Source organism: Rhinoraja longicauda, chromosome 12 (assembly GCF_053455715.1).
Source record: "Rhinoraja longicauda isolate Sanriku21f chromosome 12, sRhiLon1.1, whole genome shotgun sequence".
Classification (NCBI taxonomy): domain Eukaryota; kingdom Metazoa; phylum Chordata; class Chondrichthyes; order Rajiformes; family Arhynchobatidae; genus Rhinoraja; species Rhinoraja longicauda.
The window spans coordinates 26,977,727-26,997,041 of NC_135964.1; the positions used below are offsets into that span (position 1 = coordinate 26,977,727).

Genomic DNA, 19,315 nt, shown 5'->3' on the forward strand with positions numbered 1-19,315 from the left:
GCGGGGGCGGGGGCGGTGGGGGCGGGGGCGGTGCCGGCGGGGGCGGTGCCGGCGGGGGCGGGGGCGGGGGCGGTGCCGGCGGGGGCGGGGGCGGTGCCGGCGGGGGCGGGGGCGGTGCCGGCGGGGGCGGTGCCGGCGGGGGCGGTGCCGGCGGGGGCGGGGGCGGGGGCGGTGCCGGCGGGGGCGGGGGCGGTGCCGGCGGGGGCGGGGGCGGTGCCGGCGGGGGCGGGGGCGGGGGCGGTGCCGGCGGGGGCGGGGGAGGTGCCGGCGGGGGCGGGGGCGGGGGCGGTGCCGGCGGATGCGGCGCGTTGGGTGACGCGACACGTTGTAGACGCGGCGGCTCCTGGTCTGGACGCTGGTTTCTCCTCCTCCTCGGCGCGGATTGACGGCCTGCTGCGCGGCGACGATGTAAGTGGATGGGCCTCGGGACCACAGCTGCCCGCAACCTGCGGCTTTCGGCTGCGACCGGGGGCTCGCCGCCTCATGTACCCGCGACCCGCCTCATGCTGTCGCCGCGATGAAAATCTACGCAACGCTCCGACCGCGGGATGGCGAAGGCCCGCATGGAAGATCAGTCCTGCCACCGCGCCCTCATTACCTCCTCATTCCCTCAGCCCCATTATCCCTCCCACCATTCCCCCCGTCCCCATTACCTCCCCGTACCCCCTGCCCCATTACCCCCCCCCCATTACCCCCCCCCTCTTACCCACTACCCCATTAGCTTCCCCGTACCCCCTGCCCCATTACCTCCCCGTACCCCCTGCCCCCAATGGCCCCCCCGTACCCCCTGCCCCATTACCCTCCCGTATCCACTGCCCCATTAACCCCCCCTGTACCCCATTATCCCCCGTATCCCCTGCCCCTTTAACCCTCATATCCCCTGCCCCATTACTCCCCCGTACCCCTTGCCCCATTAGCTCCCCGTATCCCCTGCCCCATTAGCCCCCTTACCCCCTGCCCCATTAGCCCCCCTTACCCACCACCCCATTAGCCTCCCCATACCCCCTGCCCCATTACTCCCCCGTACCCCTTGCCCCATTAGTCCCCCGTACCCCTTGCCCCATTAGTCCCCCGTACCCCCTGCCCCATTACCCCCCCTTACCCACTACCCCATTATCCTCCCCGTACCCCCTGCCCCATTACCCCCCTGTATCCCCTGCCCCATTAGCCCCCCGTATCCACTGCCCCATTATCCCCCCCATCCCCTGCCCCATTAACCCTCCCCATACCCCTCCCCGTATCCACTGCCCCATTAGTCCCCTGTATCCCCTGCCCCATTACCCCTCCCATATCCCCTGCTCCATTAACCCCCGTATCCACTGCCCAATTACCCCCCGTGTATCCCCTGCCCCGTTAGCCCCCCCCCCTCCCCCAAGGTGTGGGGCTTGTTTCCATGCTCTATCTAACTAGGGCAGCATAGCGGTAGAGTTGCTGCCTCACAGTGCCAAAGACCCGGTTTCAATCCTGATTGCGAGTGCTGTTGTCTGTACAGAGTTTGTACGTTCTCCCTGTGACCGCGTGGATTTCCTCAGGTGCTCCGGTTTCCCCTCCTGGTGGAAAGATGTGAAGGTTTATAGGTTAATAGTCTTCTGTAAATTGCCGCTAGGGTGCAGGACATGAAACTGGAAATAACATAGAACGAGTGTACATGTTATCAATGGTCGGCTTGGCCCAGTGGGCTGGAGGTTGTGTTTTCACACTAAACAAAACAAAACTAAACAACTAGCCTGTGGATTGCATGAGCCAGTTAATTTCAGTGTTGGAATAGGAACGGGAGACTTGAAAAGTTAGCCCGTGGATTGGTTCGGTGATTAAATTTGACTAATTGTGCAACTAATGAAAAGAAACAAAGGTATAACAGAGGTGTTGCCTCTTCGAGCAGTTGGAGGCAAGAGGGCTGAGCAGAGCAGAGCAGAGCAGAGGGGAACAGGAAGAAAAGGTACAGTCTGCTGTTGTGTGTGAGATTCTTGTGGATTTTCTTTCTTGGTTTAATGCTGTGGTGATGGCAGGTAGAATGGTGCAATGTACCTCCTGGAGGATATGGGAAATTGCTGGTGTCCCTGCTGTTTACACCTGTGAGAATTGTGTCCAGGAACAGCAGGCAGTGAAGAAAGCCAATGGAATGTTGGCCTTCATAACAAGAGGAGTTGAGTATACGAGCAAAGAGGTCCTTCTGCAGTTGTACAGGGCCCTAGTGAGACTGCACCTTGAGTACTGTATGCAGTTTTGGTCTCCAAATTTGAGGAAGGATATTCTTGCTATTGAGGGCGTGCAGCGTAGGTTTACTAGGTTAATTCCCGGAATGGCAGGACTATCATATGTTGAAAGGCTGGAGCGACTAGGCTTGTATACACTGGAATTTAGAAGGATGAGAGGAGATCTTATCGAAACGTATAAGATTATTAGGGGGTTGGACACGTTAGAGGCAAGAAACATGTTCCCAATGTTGGGGGAGTCCAGAACAAGGGGCCACAGTTTACGAATAAGGGGTAGGCCATTTAGAACTGAGATGAGGAAAAACTTTTTCAGTCAGAGAGTTGTGAATCTGTGGAATTCTCTGCCTCAGAAGGCAGTGGAGGCCAATTCTCTGAATGCATTCAAGAGAGAGCTGGATAGAGCTCTTAAGGATAGTGGAATCAGGGGGTATGGGGAGAAGGCAGGAACGGGGTACTGATTGAGAATGATCAGCCATGATCACATTGAATGGCGGTGCTGGCTCAAAGGGCCGAATGGCCTCCTCCTGCACCTATTGTCTATTGTCCTCACAGGCCGGATTAAGGACTGGGGCTGCAGCTGGATGATCTCAGTTTCATTCAGGAGAATGAGAACTTCTTTGATAAGACTTTAACGAGGTGGTCAGGCCTAAGGTACAGGAAGAGAGTAGATGGGTGAGCACAATGGAAGGGAGTAGGCAGAAAGTATTGTCAGCAGGATGCTCTGTGGCAGCAATTGAAACTCCAGGTTGCCCATGCTAGTGAGGATAGGAACAGGAAGATAGGACAAATGAATGCGTGCCTGAAGATTCAGATTTTTGAATAATTGGGATCTCTTCTGATGCAGAAATGGCCTATGCAAGTGGAAATGGATACAGAGCTTTAGGTATGACGAGGATGTTGTAGCCATTACAGAAACCTGGCTAAGAGAGGGGCAGGACTGGCAGTTTAATGTCCCAGTGTGCATGTGCTATAGGAGAGATAGATGGAGGTAAAAGAGGTTTATTGATTAAGGAGAATGTCACAGTAGTAGTCTGTAATGACATTACTGATGGTTTGTCCAGTGGGTGGAGCTGAGGAATAAGAAAGGGGATGATCACTTGATGTGTAGGAAAGAACTGCAGATGCTGGTTTAAATTGAAGGTAGACAAAATGCTGGAGTAACTCAGCGGCCTAAACAGCATCTCTGGAGAGAAGAAATGGGTGACATTTTGGGTCGAGACCCTTCTTCAGACTGATTTCAGGGGAGTGGGCGGGACAGAGATAGAATGTAGTCGGAGACAGGAAGACTAGTGGGAGGGAGAGGATGGAGAGAGCGGGAAAGCAAGGGCTATTTGAAGTTAGAGACGTCAATGTTCATACCGCTGAGGTGTAAGCTACCCAAGCGAAATATGAGGTGCTCTTCCTCCAATTTGCTCTGACAATGGAGGAGGCCCAGGACAGAGAGGTCAGATTGGGAATGGGAGGGGGAGTTAAAGTGCTGAGCAACCTGGAGATCAGGTAGGTTAAAGCAGACTGAGCGGAAGTGTTCAGTGAAACGATCGCAGAGTCTGCGCTTGATCTCGTCGATATACAGGAGTTGACATCTGGAACAGCGGATACAGTAGATGAGGTTGAAGGAGGTGCAAGCGAACCTCTGCCTCACCTGAAAAGACTGTCAGGGTCCTTGGAGGTAAAGGAACAGGTGTTGCATCTCCTGCAGTTGCAGGGGAAAGTACCTCGGGAGGGGGTGGTTTGGGTGGGACGGGACAGGTTGACCAGGGAGTTGCGGGGGGAATGGTTTCTGCGGAAAGCAGAAAGGGGTGGAGATGGGAATATGTGGCCAGTGGTGGGATCCCGTTGGAGGTGGCGAAAATGTTGCATGGATTAAATGCTGTATGCTATGGATGATGGGGTGGAAGTTGAGGACAAGGGGGGCTCTGTCCTTGTTACGTATGGGGGAAGGGGGAGCAAGAGTGGAGCTGCAGGATATCGAGGAGACCCTAGGGAGAGCCACATCTATAATGGAAGGGGGTAACCCCCAGTCCCTAAAGAATGAGAACATCTCCGATGACCTGGTATCGAACACCTCATCCTGGGCGCAGATGCGGCGTAGACGGAGGAATTGGGAGTAAGGGATGCAGTCTTTATAGGAAGCAGGGTGGGAAGAAGTGTAGTCTAGATAGCTATGGGAGTCAGTGGGTTTGTAATAGATGTCAGTCAATAGTCTCTCTCCTGTGATGGAGATGGTGAGATCTAGAAACGGTAGGGAGATGTCGGAGATGGTCCCAAGTGAATTTGAGTGCAGGATGGAAATTAGTCGAGAAGTTGATGAAGTCAGTCGTCAATGTGGCGGAGGTAGAGTTCGGGGATAGGGCCAGTGTACGCCTGGAACAGTGATTGATGGACGTACCCTACAAAGAGGCAGGCATAGCTGGGGCCCATGCGAGTGCCCACAGCTACGCCTTGGATTTGGAGGAAGTGGGAGAAGTCGAAGGAGAAGTTGTTAAGGATAAGGACCAGCTCTGCGAGGCAGAGGAGAGTATTACTAGATGGAAATTGACTGCTTCTACGGTCGAGGAAGAAACGGAGGGCTTTAAGACATTCCTTGTGGGGATGGAGGTGTAAAATGTCTGGACATCCATAGTAAAGATGAGGGAGTGGAGGCCTGGAAAACGGAAGTCAGTGAAGAGACGAAAAGCGTATGAATTCTTGGACATTGGACCGGGGGGGATAGGATGGAGTCGAGGTATGTGGGAATTAATTCAGTGGGTCATGAACAAGCAGAAACAATGGGTCTGCCAGGACTGTTCTGTTTGTGAATTTTGGGGAGAAGATAAAATTGGGCTATGCGGGGCTGGAGAACGATTAGGTTGGAGGCTTTTGAGGGCAGGGAGCTGGAAGTAATTAAATCAGAAATGGTGTGTGATATTAAGGTCTGGTGTTCGTCAGTGGGGTCATGGTCCAAGGATACGTGGGAGGAGGTATCTGAGAGTTGTCGCCTGGCTTCAGCCCGGTAGAGGTCAGCGCGCCAGACTACCACGGCACCTCCCTTGTCAGCGAGAATGATCTCTTTGTTGGGAGTGTACTACAGGCCCCCAAATAATCAACGGGAATTAGAGGACCAAATGAGCCAGGAGATTGCAGGCAGCTGCAAATATGACTTAAAGGCTGGCAATAGTAGAGGATTTTAACTTTCCCAATATTGACGGGCTCTCAAGGTGTAAAAGGCTTAAGACGGGTTAGAATTTGTAAAATGTGTTCAGGAAAGTTTCCATGCAATATGGAGAGGTTCCTACATGGAAGAGGACATCTGCTCTTGGGGAAATTTGAAAGTACAAGTGGCTGAAATGTTCTTGGGTGAGCCTTTTGGGACCAGCGATCACTGTTCTGTTAGGTTTATGATAGATGAGGATATTGGGGGCAGGCATGCGAGTCAAAATTCTGAATTGTGGCAAGGCCAACTTGGTTGGTATTAGACAGGAGCTTGCTTAAGTTGACTGGAGAAGGTTGTTTGCGAGCAAAGGGAAGTCCAGAAAGTGGGATGTATTTAAAAGTGTAATGACAAGAGTTCAGGGCATGCATGTTCCTGTTGAGTGAAGCGTTTGACAGGTGGGTATTAGGTAGCTCGGATTAAAAGATAATTTGTGGCTCGGGTCATGAATAAGCAGGCATGGAACAGGAATAGGCACCTGGGATCAAGTGTATCCTTGAAGGAACCTTGGGAACTGAGGAGCATACTCAAGAAGCAAATCAGGAGGGCAAAAAGGGAGCATGAGATAACTCTGGCAGATAATATTAAGGAAAATCCAAAGAGATTTCATGTACATTCAGGGAAAGAGGGTAAGTAGGGAGAGAATAGTACCCCTCAGAAACCAAAGTGGTTTTGTATGGAGTTGCAGGAGATGGGCAAAGTCCACAATTTCTCCTCTGTTTTTAATGTGGAGAAAACCATGAAGATTGGGAAACTTTGGACAGTGAATGAAAGTGTCCTGAGGACTGTTAATAATACAGGTGCTGAACATCCGAAGGCAAATGAAGGTAGGCAAATCTCCCAGGCCTGATCAGATATGTTTGAAGACATTGTGGGAAGCTAGCGAAGAAATTGCAGGTGCATTAGCTGAGATATATGAATCATCATTGGTGCCAGAAGACTGGTGTGTGGCTGTTGTTGCCTCTATTTAAGAAGGGCTGCAAGGAAAAGCCTGGGAATTATAGACTAGTGAGCCTAACATCTGTGGCATGCAAGTTACTGGGAAGTATTCTGAGGGATAAGACATGTATGCATTTGGATAGACGAGCTGATTAGTGATGGTCAGCATGCTTCTGTACAGGGGAGGTTTCGTCTCACAAATCTGATTTGATTTTTTTGAAGATGTATCCAAATAGGTTGTAGAGGGCAGAGCCATAGATCTCGTCTATATGGATTTCATAAGGTTATGCATCAAAGATTGTAGGCATGTTCTGGAAGGTTCGATTGCATGAGATCAAGGGAGAGACAGCTGACTAGTTAGAATTTTGGCTTCATGGAAGGAAGGAGAGGGTGATGGTGGAAGGTTGTTTTCGGACTGGAGGCCTGTCTGACTCAGCCTTGTCAGCGGGTTTGATGACAATATTGGGATTGACATTTTGGAAGATTATGGCAAGTGTTTTACCATCCTCACTTTCCTTGCCAATGTAGGATGAAAGCTCTGGTCTGTGAAACTTAACCATTCTAAGTGTAGGCAGCTTTTCTGGCAAACATTGCCACTAATTTTTCACTGCACCAATTACCATTCATCTCTGCTTTAGTCAATATTTTGTCAGCATCCTTTCTGCAAACACTGATAAGTTCTCAGTATATCTTACTTACTCTGTGTCTCTACTCATCAGCCACCTTTGACATGAATGCGTCTCGACTTGCCTCTGATATGTGCTTACTAAATACATCTTGGTAGAAGCAGTTCTAATGGCATTACATTATGAATGAAAGATTAAGACTAACCAGCTATGAAACATTTTTAAGAAACAAAATGAATACGGTATTAAAATATTTTGTATCTTGCAAAAAGCTACTTCTCATAGACTTGTACAGAACAGAAACAGGTCCTTTGGCCCACCACATCCATGTTGCCCTTTACCTATCCACATCAACTTCATTTATTCACATTCAGTCCAAAGTCTTCTATGCCATGGCAATTCAAGTCCTTGTCAAAATGCAGCTGAAATGTCACGTGTAACTGCTTCAAACAGTGCTTTCCAGACTCCAAGCACATTGTATGGAAAAAAATCCCCCTCAGATCCCCTCGAACCTTCCTACTTTGAACCTGTGCGCTCCACCATGGGATAAAGTTTTATTTTAATGAACTACCCTATTTATCCCCATCATATTCTTATTAACTATCATGTCACCTCAGCCTCCTGCACACCTGGGAAAATAAACCTATGTAATCCAGTCTCTCCTTGTAACTGAAATCTAACCAATGTATTTGATAAACTTTACATACACCAATATCAAAACTGATGATTAGGTATTTTGTTCCATATTAACATTGGCAAGCTAATTCAACAAAGTAATTAGTAAAATTTTGTATCATGAGGATTTACATCAGGTTTTTATCGTCTGATGTAGGAAAGCATTGATGTTGCTTAACGCACCTCCATACATAGGGGATTTTCAAATTGAGTAGAAAAATGGAAATAGATTATTGCAATGTTTGCATTGTACACAGGAAGCAATGAGCCTTTTGAACATTAGGAAACTCTACTAACATGTGTCTTTTTAATCTGCAGGGCGGATTATTGGAAGTCCCAGCCAAAGAAGTTCTGCGAGTACTGCAAATGCTGGATAGCAGACAATAAGCCTGTATGTTGCATTTTGTTATTTAATACATTTTGAATGTCAGTGTAGGTGGCTTAGTTAGTAAATTTGCAGATGATACCAAGATTGCTGGAGTTGACACAAAAAGCTGGAGTAACTCAGCGGGACAGGCAGCATCTCTGGAGAAAAGGAATGGGTGATGTTTCGGGTTGAGACCCTTCTTGAAGTTGAGGTCTGTGAGGAGACAGTGGAATATATATCAGCTACAGAAATGGTCAAACGAATGGCAGATGGAATTTAATCCAGTAAGTGTGAGGTGTTAGGAAGGTCGAATATAAGGGGAAAATATAAAATTAATGGCAAAACCCCTAACTGCATTGATGTACAGAGGGTTCTTGGGGACCATGTCCACAACTCCCTGAAAGTGGCAACACAAGCAGATGGTGGGTTTAAAAAAAAAAAATTCTCGAGATGCTGACTAACCTGCAGAGTTACACTACCACTTTGTCTATCTTTGGTATAAACCTGTATCTGCGATTCTTTGTTTCTATAAAGAAAACATGTGGTACACTTCCTACATTGGTTGAGGCATTGAGTATAAGAATCAGGAAGTCATGATGCAGCTTTATAGGACTTTGGTTAGGCCACGTTTGGAGAATTGCATCCAGTTCTGGTCGACCCAATACAGGAAGGATGTGGGGCTTTTGAAAAGTTGCATAGGAGGTTTACCAGAATGATGCCTGGATTAGAGAGTATTAGCTGCAAGGAAAGATTGGACAGACTGATTGTTTTCTCTGGATCACTGGAGACCTGATAGAAGTATGCAAAAAGTATGAGAGACGCAGTCGGAACTTGTTTCCCAGTATGGAAATATCGAATAGAGGGCACAGCTTTAAGCTGAGAGGGACAACATTTTAAAGAGATATGCGAGGCACGTTTTTTAATGCAGGGGCCGGTAGCACGCAAGAGAATGTGCAAAAGAGGCCAATGTGCAAACTCCACACAGACAGGATCTAAGGTCAGGATCAAACCCAGGTCCCAGGATTTGCTCCAGGTTCCCCCCACATTCCAAAGATATGCTGGTTTGGAGGTAAATTAGCTTCCATAAATTGCCCTTAGCGTATAGGTTGTGCAAGTGGGATACAATAGAACTCGTGTACAAGTGATTGGCGGCCGGTGTGGACTCGGTAGGCCGAATGGTCTGTTTCCACGCAGTATTTCTAAACCAAGTTTTGAACTCTAAAACTGGTGCTGAGGGGCAGTAGCTCTGCTAGCAGTCCTACTGTTGAATGTAAGAACATTGAATTCTCCAGTTTTATGTAACATCCCCTCTTTTCCCCCCTCTCTTTCCTGTGCCTCTCCCCCCCCCCCCCCACCACCACCCCAGTACATACCCATTTGTCCCACTGTCCTACCTCCTTCCATCATCTACCCCCTTGTTCCACCCATATCCCTCAGTCTGGCTTTACATTTCACTCCACTTCTCTCCTAACGTGACACTTTTTTTGTCTCCTGTTCATTTCTGTCCTTTGTCTAACCATCTGCCAATCAAACTCTTTTTCTTTGGTTCGACCCCGCCCTTTTTCCATCTGTGCCTCTTTCCCCAACCCCTTCCTGCAATCAGTCTAAAGAAGGGTTGCAACGCTAAACGTCACGTCTCGATGTCTGCCAGAAATGCTGCCTGACCCACTAATTTACTCCAGCATTTAAAATTGACACACAGTGCACGAGTAACTCAGTGGGTCAGGCAGCAGTTTTGATAATATGGATAGGTGATGTTTCGGATCGGGACCTTTCTGACTGATTGTGGTGGGGGTCGTCATTAAATACAGGTGAGGTGCCAGAAGACTGGAGGGTGACAAATGTGCATCTATTCAAGAAGGGCTGCAGGGAAAAGCCTGGAACTACTAGCCAATGAGCCTAACATCTGCGCCAGAAAGTTTCTAGAGTATTCTGAGGGATAAGATTCTACGTGCATTTAGACGTGCAAGGGCTGATTAGGGATAGTCAGCATGGTTTTGTACGTGGGAGGTTGTCTCACGAATGAGTTTTGACCAAAAGGATTGATGAGTGCAGATGTAGATATGGATTTCAGCAAGGCATTCGACCAGATTCCACATGGTAGGCTGCTCTGGAAGGTTAGGGCGCATGGGATCCAAGGAGAGATAGCTGAATGGATATTGGCTTCATGGAAAGAAGCAAAGGATGATGGCGAAAAATTGCTTTTCGGACAGGAGGCTTGTGACTCGTGGTGTGCCTCAGGGTTTTAACATCTGGAAAATGGGTGTTTCCGTAAATACAACACAGTAGTGAAACTGAAGGTCTCCAAACTTCTAAGTTATTTTCCAGTTTTATATGGAATATTCTCATTGTTTCATGTCCTGTATTTTAAGTGGTATAGATCATGGTGTATAGCCAAAATAATGAGATGAAGCAAAAATAAATAAACCTGTTTTTACAAAGAATAATATCAGATATGTCCCTGTGTTTTCTTGCTTTTTTGTGACATTTTTCAAGCAGGATTTCATCAAATCCTTAGGCTAATTTATACCAGAAAGCTTACATTAATTTTGCTATTAAAAAACTCTATATAAGCCAAACTCTGATTATGCTTATGATATTTTTCATTTATCACCCGATAAGATAGTTTTCTGATGCCCCAAGTTTTTGCAGCAGAACGTGAATAGCAGTGTCCATTTGGTCACGTGTGTAATGTGTGAATTAAAAGCAGAGTAACTGTTTTTGTATTGTTTCTTTTTTTATTGGTTATATTTTGCGTTTAAGCTTTCCATTGAAATAATGGAAGAGATAGAACTTAAAATCATGAAATAAAAATCTAGTTTGCTCACCTATTTTATCGATGTCTTATTCTGTTGTCCCTCCCATTGAGTAATGTTGTCAATGCTATTTATCGTGCTGTAAGGGTTTTTTTTGGCACTCGTTGCGATTTAAAAAAAATCTCAAACACACGATTATAATGACCCTGGCGTGAACTACGGGCCTTGTGGTGGGTTAGGTGCTGACATTTTGTAAGGGAGCTTAGAAATCAGCAAGTGTCCCTTATGTCTTACATGTCTTATTTTTTAAAAAACTTTTTTTCAAATTTTGAAAGTATTAAATTTTGGTCAAATTTTGGTTGATTTTGATCACAAATTAGCTCAAAAGGATCATAGGTAGGCATATTTTTTAATGCTGTGGTATTTCATTATGATTTAATAACTTTCAAATTTGGCTGCCCATGTCACAGGTCACCCTTATTTACGGAAACACACAAATATTCTCCTATTTTCAAGTTGTTTACAATTAAGTTGGAGTTGGCTCTTTTTGAAGTTTATTTAAATTCTGCATCATGTATAATAATGCTCCACTTTTGTTAAATGTTTCATACAGAGTGTGGAGTTCCATGAAAGGGGAAAGAACCATCAAGAAAATGTGGCAAGGAAGATCAGTGAGGTATCCTGTTTCTCAAATTATATTTGCCGTTTTCTGTTTAAAGGCCAGTTTTGTACAACACTTCATCTGTATTCCAGATTAAAAAGAAAAGCTTGGATAAAGCAAAAGAAGAGGAGAGAATTGCAAAGGAATTTGCCGAGATGGAGAATGCAGCTATGAAAGCTTATCAGGAAGATCTGAAGAGGCTTGGACTAAATATTCCAGGTAGCTGTGAATGTTGCTCTGTTTTTGAGGGCATAGTTGTTTGTTATTTTGGACCATTTGTAATTGGTAGGCAAGTAATGGAAAATGGATATTGTCATAGGATTCCTGGGAAAAATGGTCGTTTTTTAAAAATAAATCTTTTGAGTAGTTTGATGTGACATCAAGTTGAAAGATGAGCATTTAATAAAATGCTTGGAGTTTTATTATTTGCTCTAATTAGCAGCCCTTTTTACTTGTATAACTCAATTGATTCTTCGGAAGTTTAACTGATTTGCTTAGAAGTCATCTTTTTCATCTTAAATAACAAATAAATAAGAGCATCAGGTAGTTTAAGTCTCAAAGAAAAAACATTTTGATATGAAAGAAAGAAATCACTTAATGTTGAAATCATGGAAATGAAACTTAATCCCTTTTACAGTTTTTAGAAAATCTTTGCTATTAGACATGCTTAATTTTATGGAGTAAAAATGTTGTTACGTCAAATAACACTTAATTCCAATGGAGCCATTTAATATATTTCACAAAAATTAGTTTGACATGAATGTTGGACCAAATAGATTCTAAAAGGACACTTCACCTAATTATAAAAAGGGAGACCACGCAGCACCCTCAAATTATCAGCGATGTCTTTCCTTAATTTAGTTTGGTTTTACTACCAACTCTACTTTAGAATGGGAATTTTTGCAGATGTGATTTGAATAGGTAGGTACCTATGGCTCTCCAGGTGCATAATATTTGGTGTTTGAGCAGTATTCTTTATTCTCCGTGAATGCAGTTGTAGACTGCGCTCCTTTTAGTAATTGGTGTCTTTGACAGTGTTCAGTTCCAGCATTTTTAGATGGGTTCCAGAAGTAAGAAAAGGGATGAAGAACTGGAGGAACGAAGTAATGGTCATAAAATAATGAGAGGAAGATTGTCATGGCACCCGATGATTTGAAGGCAATCATCCCAGCGTTTTGAAAGGAAATTCCTTATGATGAGGAAAATCTCAAGTTAATATCTTCCAAAGTTCTATAGAATTTGGAACTGCCATTTAGAGGGTGGCAAATGTGACCACGCATCAAGAAAGAAGAGAGAAGGGAGAATGGAAGCCATCAAATAGTTTCCCTGTCATTTGTGGCCCTTTGGCCCAACTCGGACGTTGTGACCAAGATGCCCTATCTAAGCTAGTCCCATTAGTTCGTGTTTGTTCAATATACCTCTGAACCTTTCCTATCAATGTGCCTGTATAAGTGTCGTTTAAAAGCTATTATAATACCTGAAGAGGTGTCCTGACCTGAAACATCACCTATGCATGTCCTCCAGAGATGCTGCGTGAGCCACTGGGTTACTTCAGTGTTTTGCTCATAGCATCTGCCTCAACTACCTCCTCTGGCAGCTTGTTCCTTACAGCCACTGCCCAAAGTGAAAACATGTACACTGAGAGCAATTGTTATTTGGTAAATCTACATCTGATGTGAGAGGTATTTAAAGACCAGGTGATTGAAGTTCAGAACCGGCATATTCCTGTGTGGAAGAGGGATAAGAATGACAAAATAAGGGAACCTTGGATGACCAAACTGGTTGTAAATTTTGGTCAAAAAGAAAAAAGAAGCACATGCAATGTTTAAGATGATAGAATCAGGCAGGGCCTTTCAGGAATATAAAGAAAGGTGGAAAGAACTCCTGGGCAATTAGAAGGGCCATAGGGGGCCACAAAATTGCTTTGGTGATTAAAGAAAATCTCAAAGCTTTTTATACTTATCTTAATAACAAGAGGGTAACCAGGGAAGAAGGCAAGACCTCTCAAGGATCACAAACGGAATTTTTGCTTTTAGTCTGGGGATGTACAGTGCCTTCTATAATATTTGGGAGAAAGAAGACCCATCATTTATTTATTTGCCTCTACTCCACAGATTTGTTTGAGATTTGTAATAGAAAAAATCACATTGTAGTGGGCCAAGTAGGCCAAAATAACGACAAGTAGGCAAGGTTAACGAAAGCGTGTTTACTGTATCTCTGGAACTCCAAAAGGGAAATAAGAGTCATGCGGTCCTTGACCTTTATACTCCCGGCCGAAGTCCGCCTCCTTGGCTCGACCCATTCCCGTGCCGAGGGGTCGTGAGTGGTATGGCCCGACCCTCGGGAGCCGCCACAGGACCCCCCCCCAGAACCAGAGGCACGAAGCGCACCGGTGGTCGCACTAGTCGACCGAACCGTGTACGGTACCCGTCCGACGGGGGGTCTGGCGGGGGCTCAGCTGAAGGGACAACCGGGGGGGCTGGCGGGGGCACTGCTGGAGGGACAAACGGGGGCGGAGAAGGGGGTACAAATACCGGTCGAGATGAGGGGATCGGCGGGTGCGGTTTTGGAGGCACTTGTAAAGGGGGGACGCCCTTTTATTTACCTTGGGTCGGTAGGTCGGCGAGGAACTCGGTTACCCGCTGGACCGTGTCCTGGTCCAGGGCTCCAACCAGGTAGAAAAACCGTGTATCATCCGACCGGATGGATTTGAGCTGGAAATATACCTCAGCTTGCTGGAACCAGACGTGGGGTCGGTGGGTCCAAAAGGTAGGGAGGGCTACAGAAATTGCCTCGATAGCCGGTGTAGCGCCCTCGGACAGCGAGGCGAAGGCTGAGCCCCATGTCTTGTCCATTTTTCTATAATGGACCGTTCGGGGTCACCAATGTAGTGGGCCAAGTAGGCCAAAATAACGACAAGTAGGCAAGGTTAACGAAAGCGTGTTTACTGTATCTCTGGAACTCCAAAAGGGAAATAAGAGTCATGCGGTCCTTGACCTTTATACTCCCGGCCGAAGTCCGCCTCCTTGGCTCGACCCATTCCCGTGCCGAGGGGTCGTGAGTGGTATGGCCCGACCCTCGGGAGCCGCCACAACATGTGGTTAAAGTGCACATTGGCAGATTTTATTAAAGGCCATTTTTATACATTTTGGTTTCACCATGTAGAAATTACAGCAGTGTTTATCCATAGTCCCCCCATTTCAGGGCACCATAATGTTTGCGACACATGGCTTCACAGGTGTTTGTAATTGCTCCGGTGTGTTTAATTGCCTCCTTCATGCAGGTATAAGAGAGCTTTCAGGACCTACTCTTTCCTCCAGTCTTTCCATCACCTTTCGAGACTTTTATTGCTGTTTATCAACATGAGGACAAATGTTGTGCCAATGAAAGTCAAAGAAGCCATATGAGACTGAGAAACACAAATAAAACTGTTAAATACATCAGCCAAACCTTAGGCTTACCAGAATCAACTGTTTGGAACATCATTAAGAAGAAAGAGAGCACTTGTGAGCTTACTAATCGCAAAGGGACTGGCAGGCCAAGGAAGATCTCCACAGCTGACGACAGAAGAATTCTCTGAATAAAGAAAAATCCCCAAAACACCTGTCTGACACATCAGAAACACTCTTCAGGAGTCAAGTGTGGATTTGTCAATGACCACTGTCCGCTGAAGACTTCATGAACAGAAATACTGAGGCTGCACTGCAAGATGCAAACCTCTGGTTAGCCACAAAAATAGGATGAACCAGGTTACAGTTTGCCAAGAAGTACTTAAAAGAGCAACCACAGTTCTGGAAAAAGGTCTTGTGGAAAGATGGGATGAAGATTAACTTATACCAGAATGATGGCAAGAGTATGGAGGAGAGAAGGAACTTCCCAAGATCCAAAGCATACCACCTCATCTGTGAAACACGGTGGTGGGGGTGTTATGGCCTGGGCATGTATGGCTGCTGAAGGTACTGGCTCACTTTCCTTCATTGATGATACAACTGCTGATGGTAGTAGCATAATGAATTCTGAAGTGTATAGACACATCCTATCTGCTCAAGTTCAAACAAATGCCTCAAAACTCATTGGCCGGCGGTTCATTCTACAGCAAGAGAATGATCGCAAACATACTGCTAAAGCAACAAATGAGTTTTTCAAAGCTAAAAAATGGTCAATTCTTGAGTGGCCAAATCAATCGCCCAATCTGAACCCAAATGACTACTTTCATTTACATGACATTGCTGTGTCCCAAACATTATGGTGCCCTGAAATGGGGGGACTATGTATAGACACTGCTGTAATTTCTACATGGTGAAATCAAAATGTATAAAAACGGCCTTTATTAAAATCTGACAATGTGCACTTTAACCACATGTGATTTTTTTCTATTACAAATCTCAAATTGTGGAGTACAGAGGCAAATAAATAAATGATGGGTCTTTGTCCCAAACATTATGGAGGGCGCTGTAGGTGAGATACTAAACAAGTACTTTGTGTCTGCTGTCACCATAGAGAAGGCCAGGGAGATGAGTGTGGAGATTACTAACATGCAAGGGCAGTTTGAGATTAAGAACGAGGAGGTGTTGCGGCTCTTGAAGAAATTAAGGTGGATATATCCCCAGCACTTCATGGGATTTTTCCCAGGTTGTTGAGAGAGGCAAGAGTGGAGACTTTGGGAGCCTTGACAAAGATCTTTGTGTCATCTCCAGCCACAGGCGAGGTCGCAGAGGACTGGAGAATTGCTAATGTTGTTCTTTTATTAAAGAGGAGAAATATAGGCAGGGGAGCCTCGCGTCAATGGTGCTGAAATTTTGGGAGAGAATATAAGGATGGGATTTATTCTCATTTGGAAAAGAATGGGTTAATTAGGAACAGTCAGCATGGCTTTGTACACTGCAGGTCACGAGGAGATGATGAACAATGAGGGTAGGGTGGTGGATGTTATCTTCATGGATTTTAGTAAGGCATGGATAAAATTCCTCATTGTAGATTGATCCAGAAGATTAAGATGCACAGGGTTAACAGTAACTTGGTTGTATGGATCCAGAACTGACATCATGATAGAAGACAGAGTGTTATGGTGGAAGCACAATATTCAGGCTGGAGGTCTGGCCGGTTGAGTTCCACAAGGTTCGGTGCTGGAACCTCTGCTGTTTGTGATATATGCAAAGGACTTGGATGCAAATGTAGAAAGGTTGCTAGTAAGTTTGCAGATGACAACAAGATTATTGGGGTTGCAGACTGAGGAAGGCTGTCAAGGTGTACGGCTGATCTGGAACAGTTAAAGAAATGGGCAGAAAAATGGCAGTAGCATTTTAATCTGTACAAGTATGAGACCTTGCGCTTTGGGAAGTGTGGCATAAGGAAATATGCTGGGTTGACAATGACTACACTGACACTCTTGTGGTAGAGTGAACTCGCCTGATAAGGTTATTTATAGTGAAGGATGATAGTGACGAGGTCCCAATGAGGTGAGCTGGTGACCTTCTTGTCCCGGTAGCTCAGACTTGGCCAAAAAGGGGAGATGTCAGCAGTCTTGACCTTGCCCTGGCAGCTCACTCTCGAGGAGAGATGCAGGCTGTCTCAGGATTCTCCTTGCAGGGCAGTCATAGCCTCAAAGAGGAGACCATGGTAGTATCGGGCTTGTCCTGGCAGCTCATTCTTGGCTCTTTCTTGATTTCAAGTTCCACAAGCATATTAATATTAATCTCACTATCCACCATGTCTTTCCCTTTGGTGAATAGAGAAGCAAAGTACTCATTTAGTGCCTTGCGTACAATCCAAGTATAAATTCCCTCCTTTATGCTTGAGCAGTCCTACATTCTTGGTTAAACTTTTATTAATGTACATATAAAAAACCTTGGAATTTTCTTTAGCCCAACTTGCTAAGGACATATAGCCCTTTTTGGTCCTTCTAATTGGCTGCCTGAGTTCTTTCCTCCTTGCTTTATATTCCTCAAAGCTGCTGCCTGATTGTAACTTCCTAAACATTACATATACTTTTTCTTTTTGACCAAATTTACAATCTCTCTGGTCACCCAAGAATTCATGACATTGCCATCCTTATCCTTCCTCCTTACTGGAACGTGCTGGTACTGAATTTGTTCAGTTGGTCTTTCAACAAATCCCACCTCTGTTGAGGAGTTCCTCAAGAACACCTGTTCACAATTTACTCTCCCTAGCTCCTACATAATAATGTTGTATTCTGCCTTACCCCAATTGAGTACTTTTCCCCCAAAGTCCATACAAACCCTTGGACATAACTACAGGTCCACCACCTATTTTCTGACAACTCGTCGTCCAGCATCTCCTTTAATCGAGACAAAATCACAAGAGTGCACTTGAAGTCATCCCGGAAGTCACCCTGAAAATGTGGCGTCTCGGCCAGATGAGACGGCTGATCTCAACCTCATCGGGACTTCCGGTGCCAATCAGCAGGTCGAATTTGTTCCCTGCGGCCAGGACTCCGCAACTCCGCCCCCCCCTCCCCCGGAGCTGGGAAATCCGTTCCAATAGCCGACTTCCTCAGCTGATCAGCGGGACTTTGGAACTCCGGAAGAGGAAGACATCAACAACATCAGCAAAAGAGTCAGGGGGCAGAGGTTAGTGGAGTGGCTATTACTGGAGAAGGGTGCATGGGAAGCTGAAAGATCTGAAGGTGGATAAGACATCTGAACTAGATGGTCTACACCCCAGGGTTATGAAGGAGGTGGCTTTAAAGATTGTGGTGGTATTAGTGTTGATCTTTTAAGAATCACTAGAGTCAGGAGTGGTTCCAGAGATTGGAAAATTGCAAATGTTACTCCACAAGAAGGGAGCGAAGCATAAGAAGGGAAACTAGGTCGGTCAGCCCAGCTTCAGTGGTTGGTAAGATTTTAGAGTCTATTACAAAGGATGAGATTTCCGTGTATTTAGAAGCACATGCTAAATTATGCCAAAGTCAGCATGGTTTGTGAAAGTGAGATCTTGCCTGACGAATCTGTTGGAATGCTTGAGGAAGGAAACAGCAGGATATACAAAGGAGAGAGTGGATGTTGTTTACCTGGATTTTCAGAAGGCCTTTGATAAGATGCCACACATGAAGCTGCGAAAGAAGATGAGAGCCCATGGTATTAAAGGGAAGATGCTAGCTTGGATAGAAGGTGAATGGAGTTGAGTTGGAAAGAGAATAGCCATTATTGAATGGTGGAGTAGACTTGTTCGGCCGAATGGCCTACTGTTCCTATGACATATGGACTTAAGACTCCTGTACCATAGATCGCACTTGACCTGCCCACAGCACTTCAATTCCACACAGCCGTTTCCCAATAGGCCGATCCACTACACCTTCCCTTGTTTTTATTTGTTACTCAATTAATCTATTTGTATGCTGCAACCTGTCCAATAGTTACCTTTAAATTGTCCCGCCTCTCTGCTTAACTGCCTTTAGTTGCCTTCGCTAATCACTCTCCCTCTCCTTTCAAACTCTCCCACTCGTTTGACACAGAGTTCCCTTAAGTTGAATATCATTGGAGCAATGTAGGAAGCCAAAGAGGTCAGTTGGAGTGGGATGGGAAATTAATGCCCTGAAGACTTAAAATTGAATCTTTCATGGGAAATAATGACAAAAATATCAATTAAATTTAACACCATTCAAAAAACATCTTGGTGAGTATAAAATGTGAAATATTTTAAAGCATTTTGTTGCTGTATGTTCTGTCAACAAATTGCAAATGTATTTCCTTATTAGCTTCATCATCAAGCACAACTGAAAAAAAGCCATCAGTAAAGGTTTCTGATACACAATGTGGTACAAAGAAAAGTAAAGCAAACGTCTGGGTGAAAGGAGTCTCACCTGAAGGATATACCTATTACTATGACACTGGAACAGGAGGTAAGAATTGTAAGACCCAGTAAA

At 45.5% G+C, this 19,315-nt stretch overlaps 1 protein-coding gene across 5 annotated transcripts in view; it reads left to right on the forward strand.

Moving 5' to 3' along the window:
- The first annotated feature begins 306 nt into the window (after positions 1-306).
- wbp4 (WW domain binding protein 4) overlaps positions 307-19,315 on the forward strand; it is a 40,892-nt gene continuing 21,883 nt past the window's right edge. For 2 of the 5 annotated variants that reach the window (XM_078409261.1, XM_078409263.1), the window contains exons 1-5: positions 307-408; positions 7,965-8,037; positions 11,383-11,445; positions 11,523-11,649; positions 19,148-19,291. In XM_078409261.1, coding sequence (XP_078265387.1) covers positions 407-408; positions 7,965-8,037; positions 11,383-11,445; positions 11,523-11,649; positions 19,148-19,291 — 409 coding nt within the window. In that variant the 5' untranslated portion in view covers positions 307-406. Of the gene's footprint in view, positions 409-1,376; positions 1,570-3,758; positions 3,886-7,964; positions 8,038-11,382; positions 11,446-11,522; positions 11,650-19,147; positions 19,301-19,315 lie in introns of those variants that run through there. The other 3 variants (XM_078409262.1, XM_078409265.1, XM_078409264.1) reach the window with 3 other exon arrangements.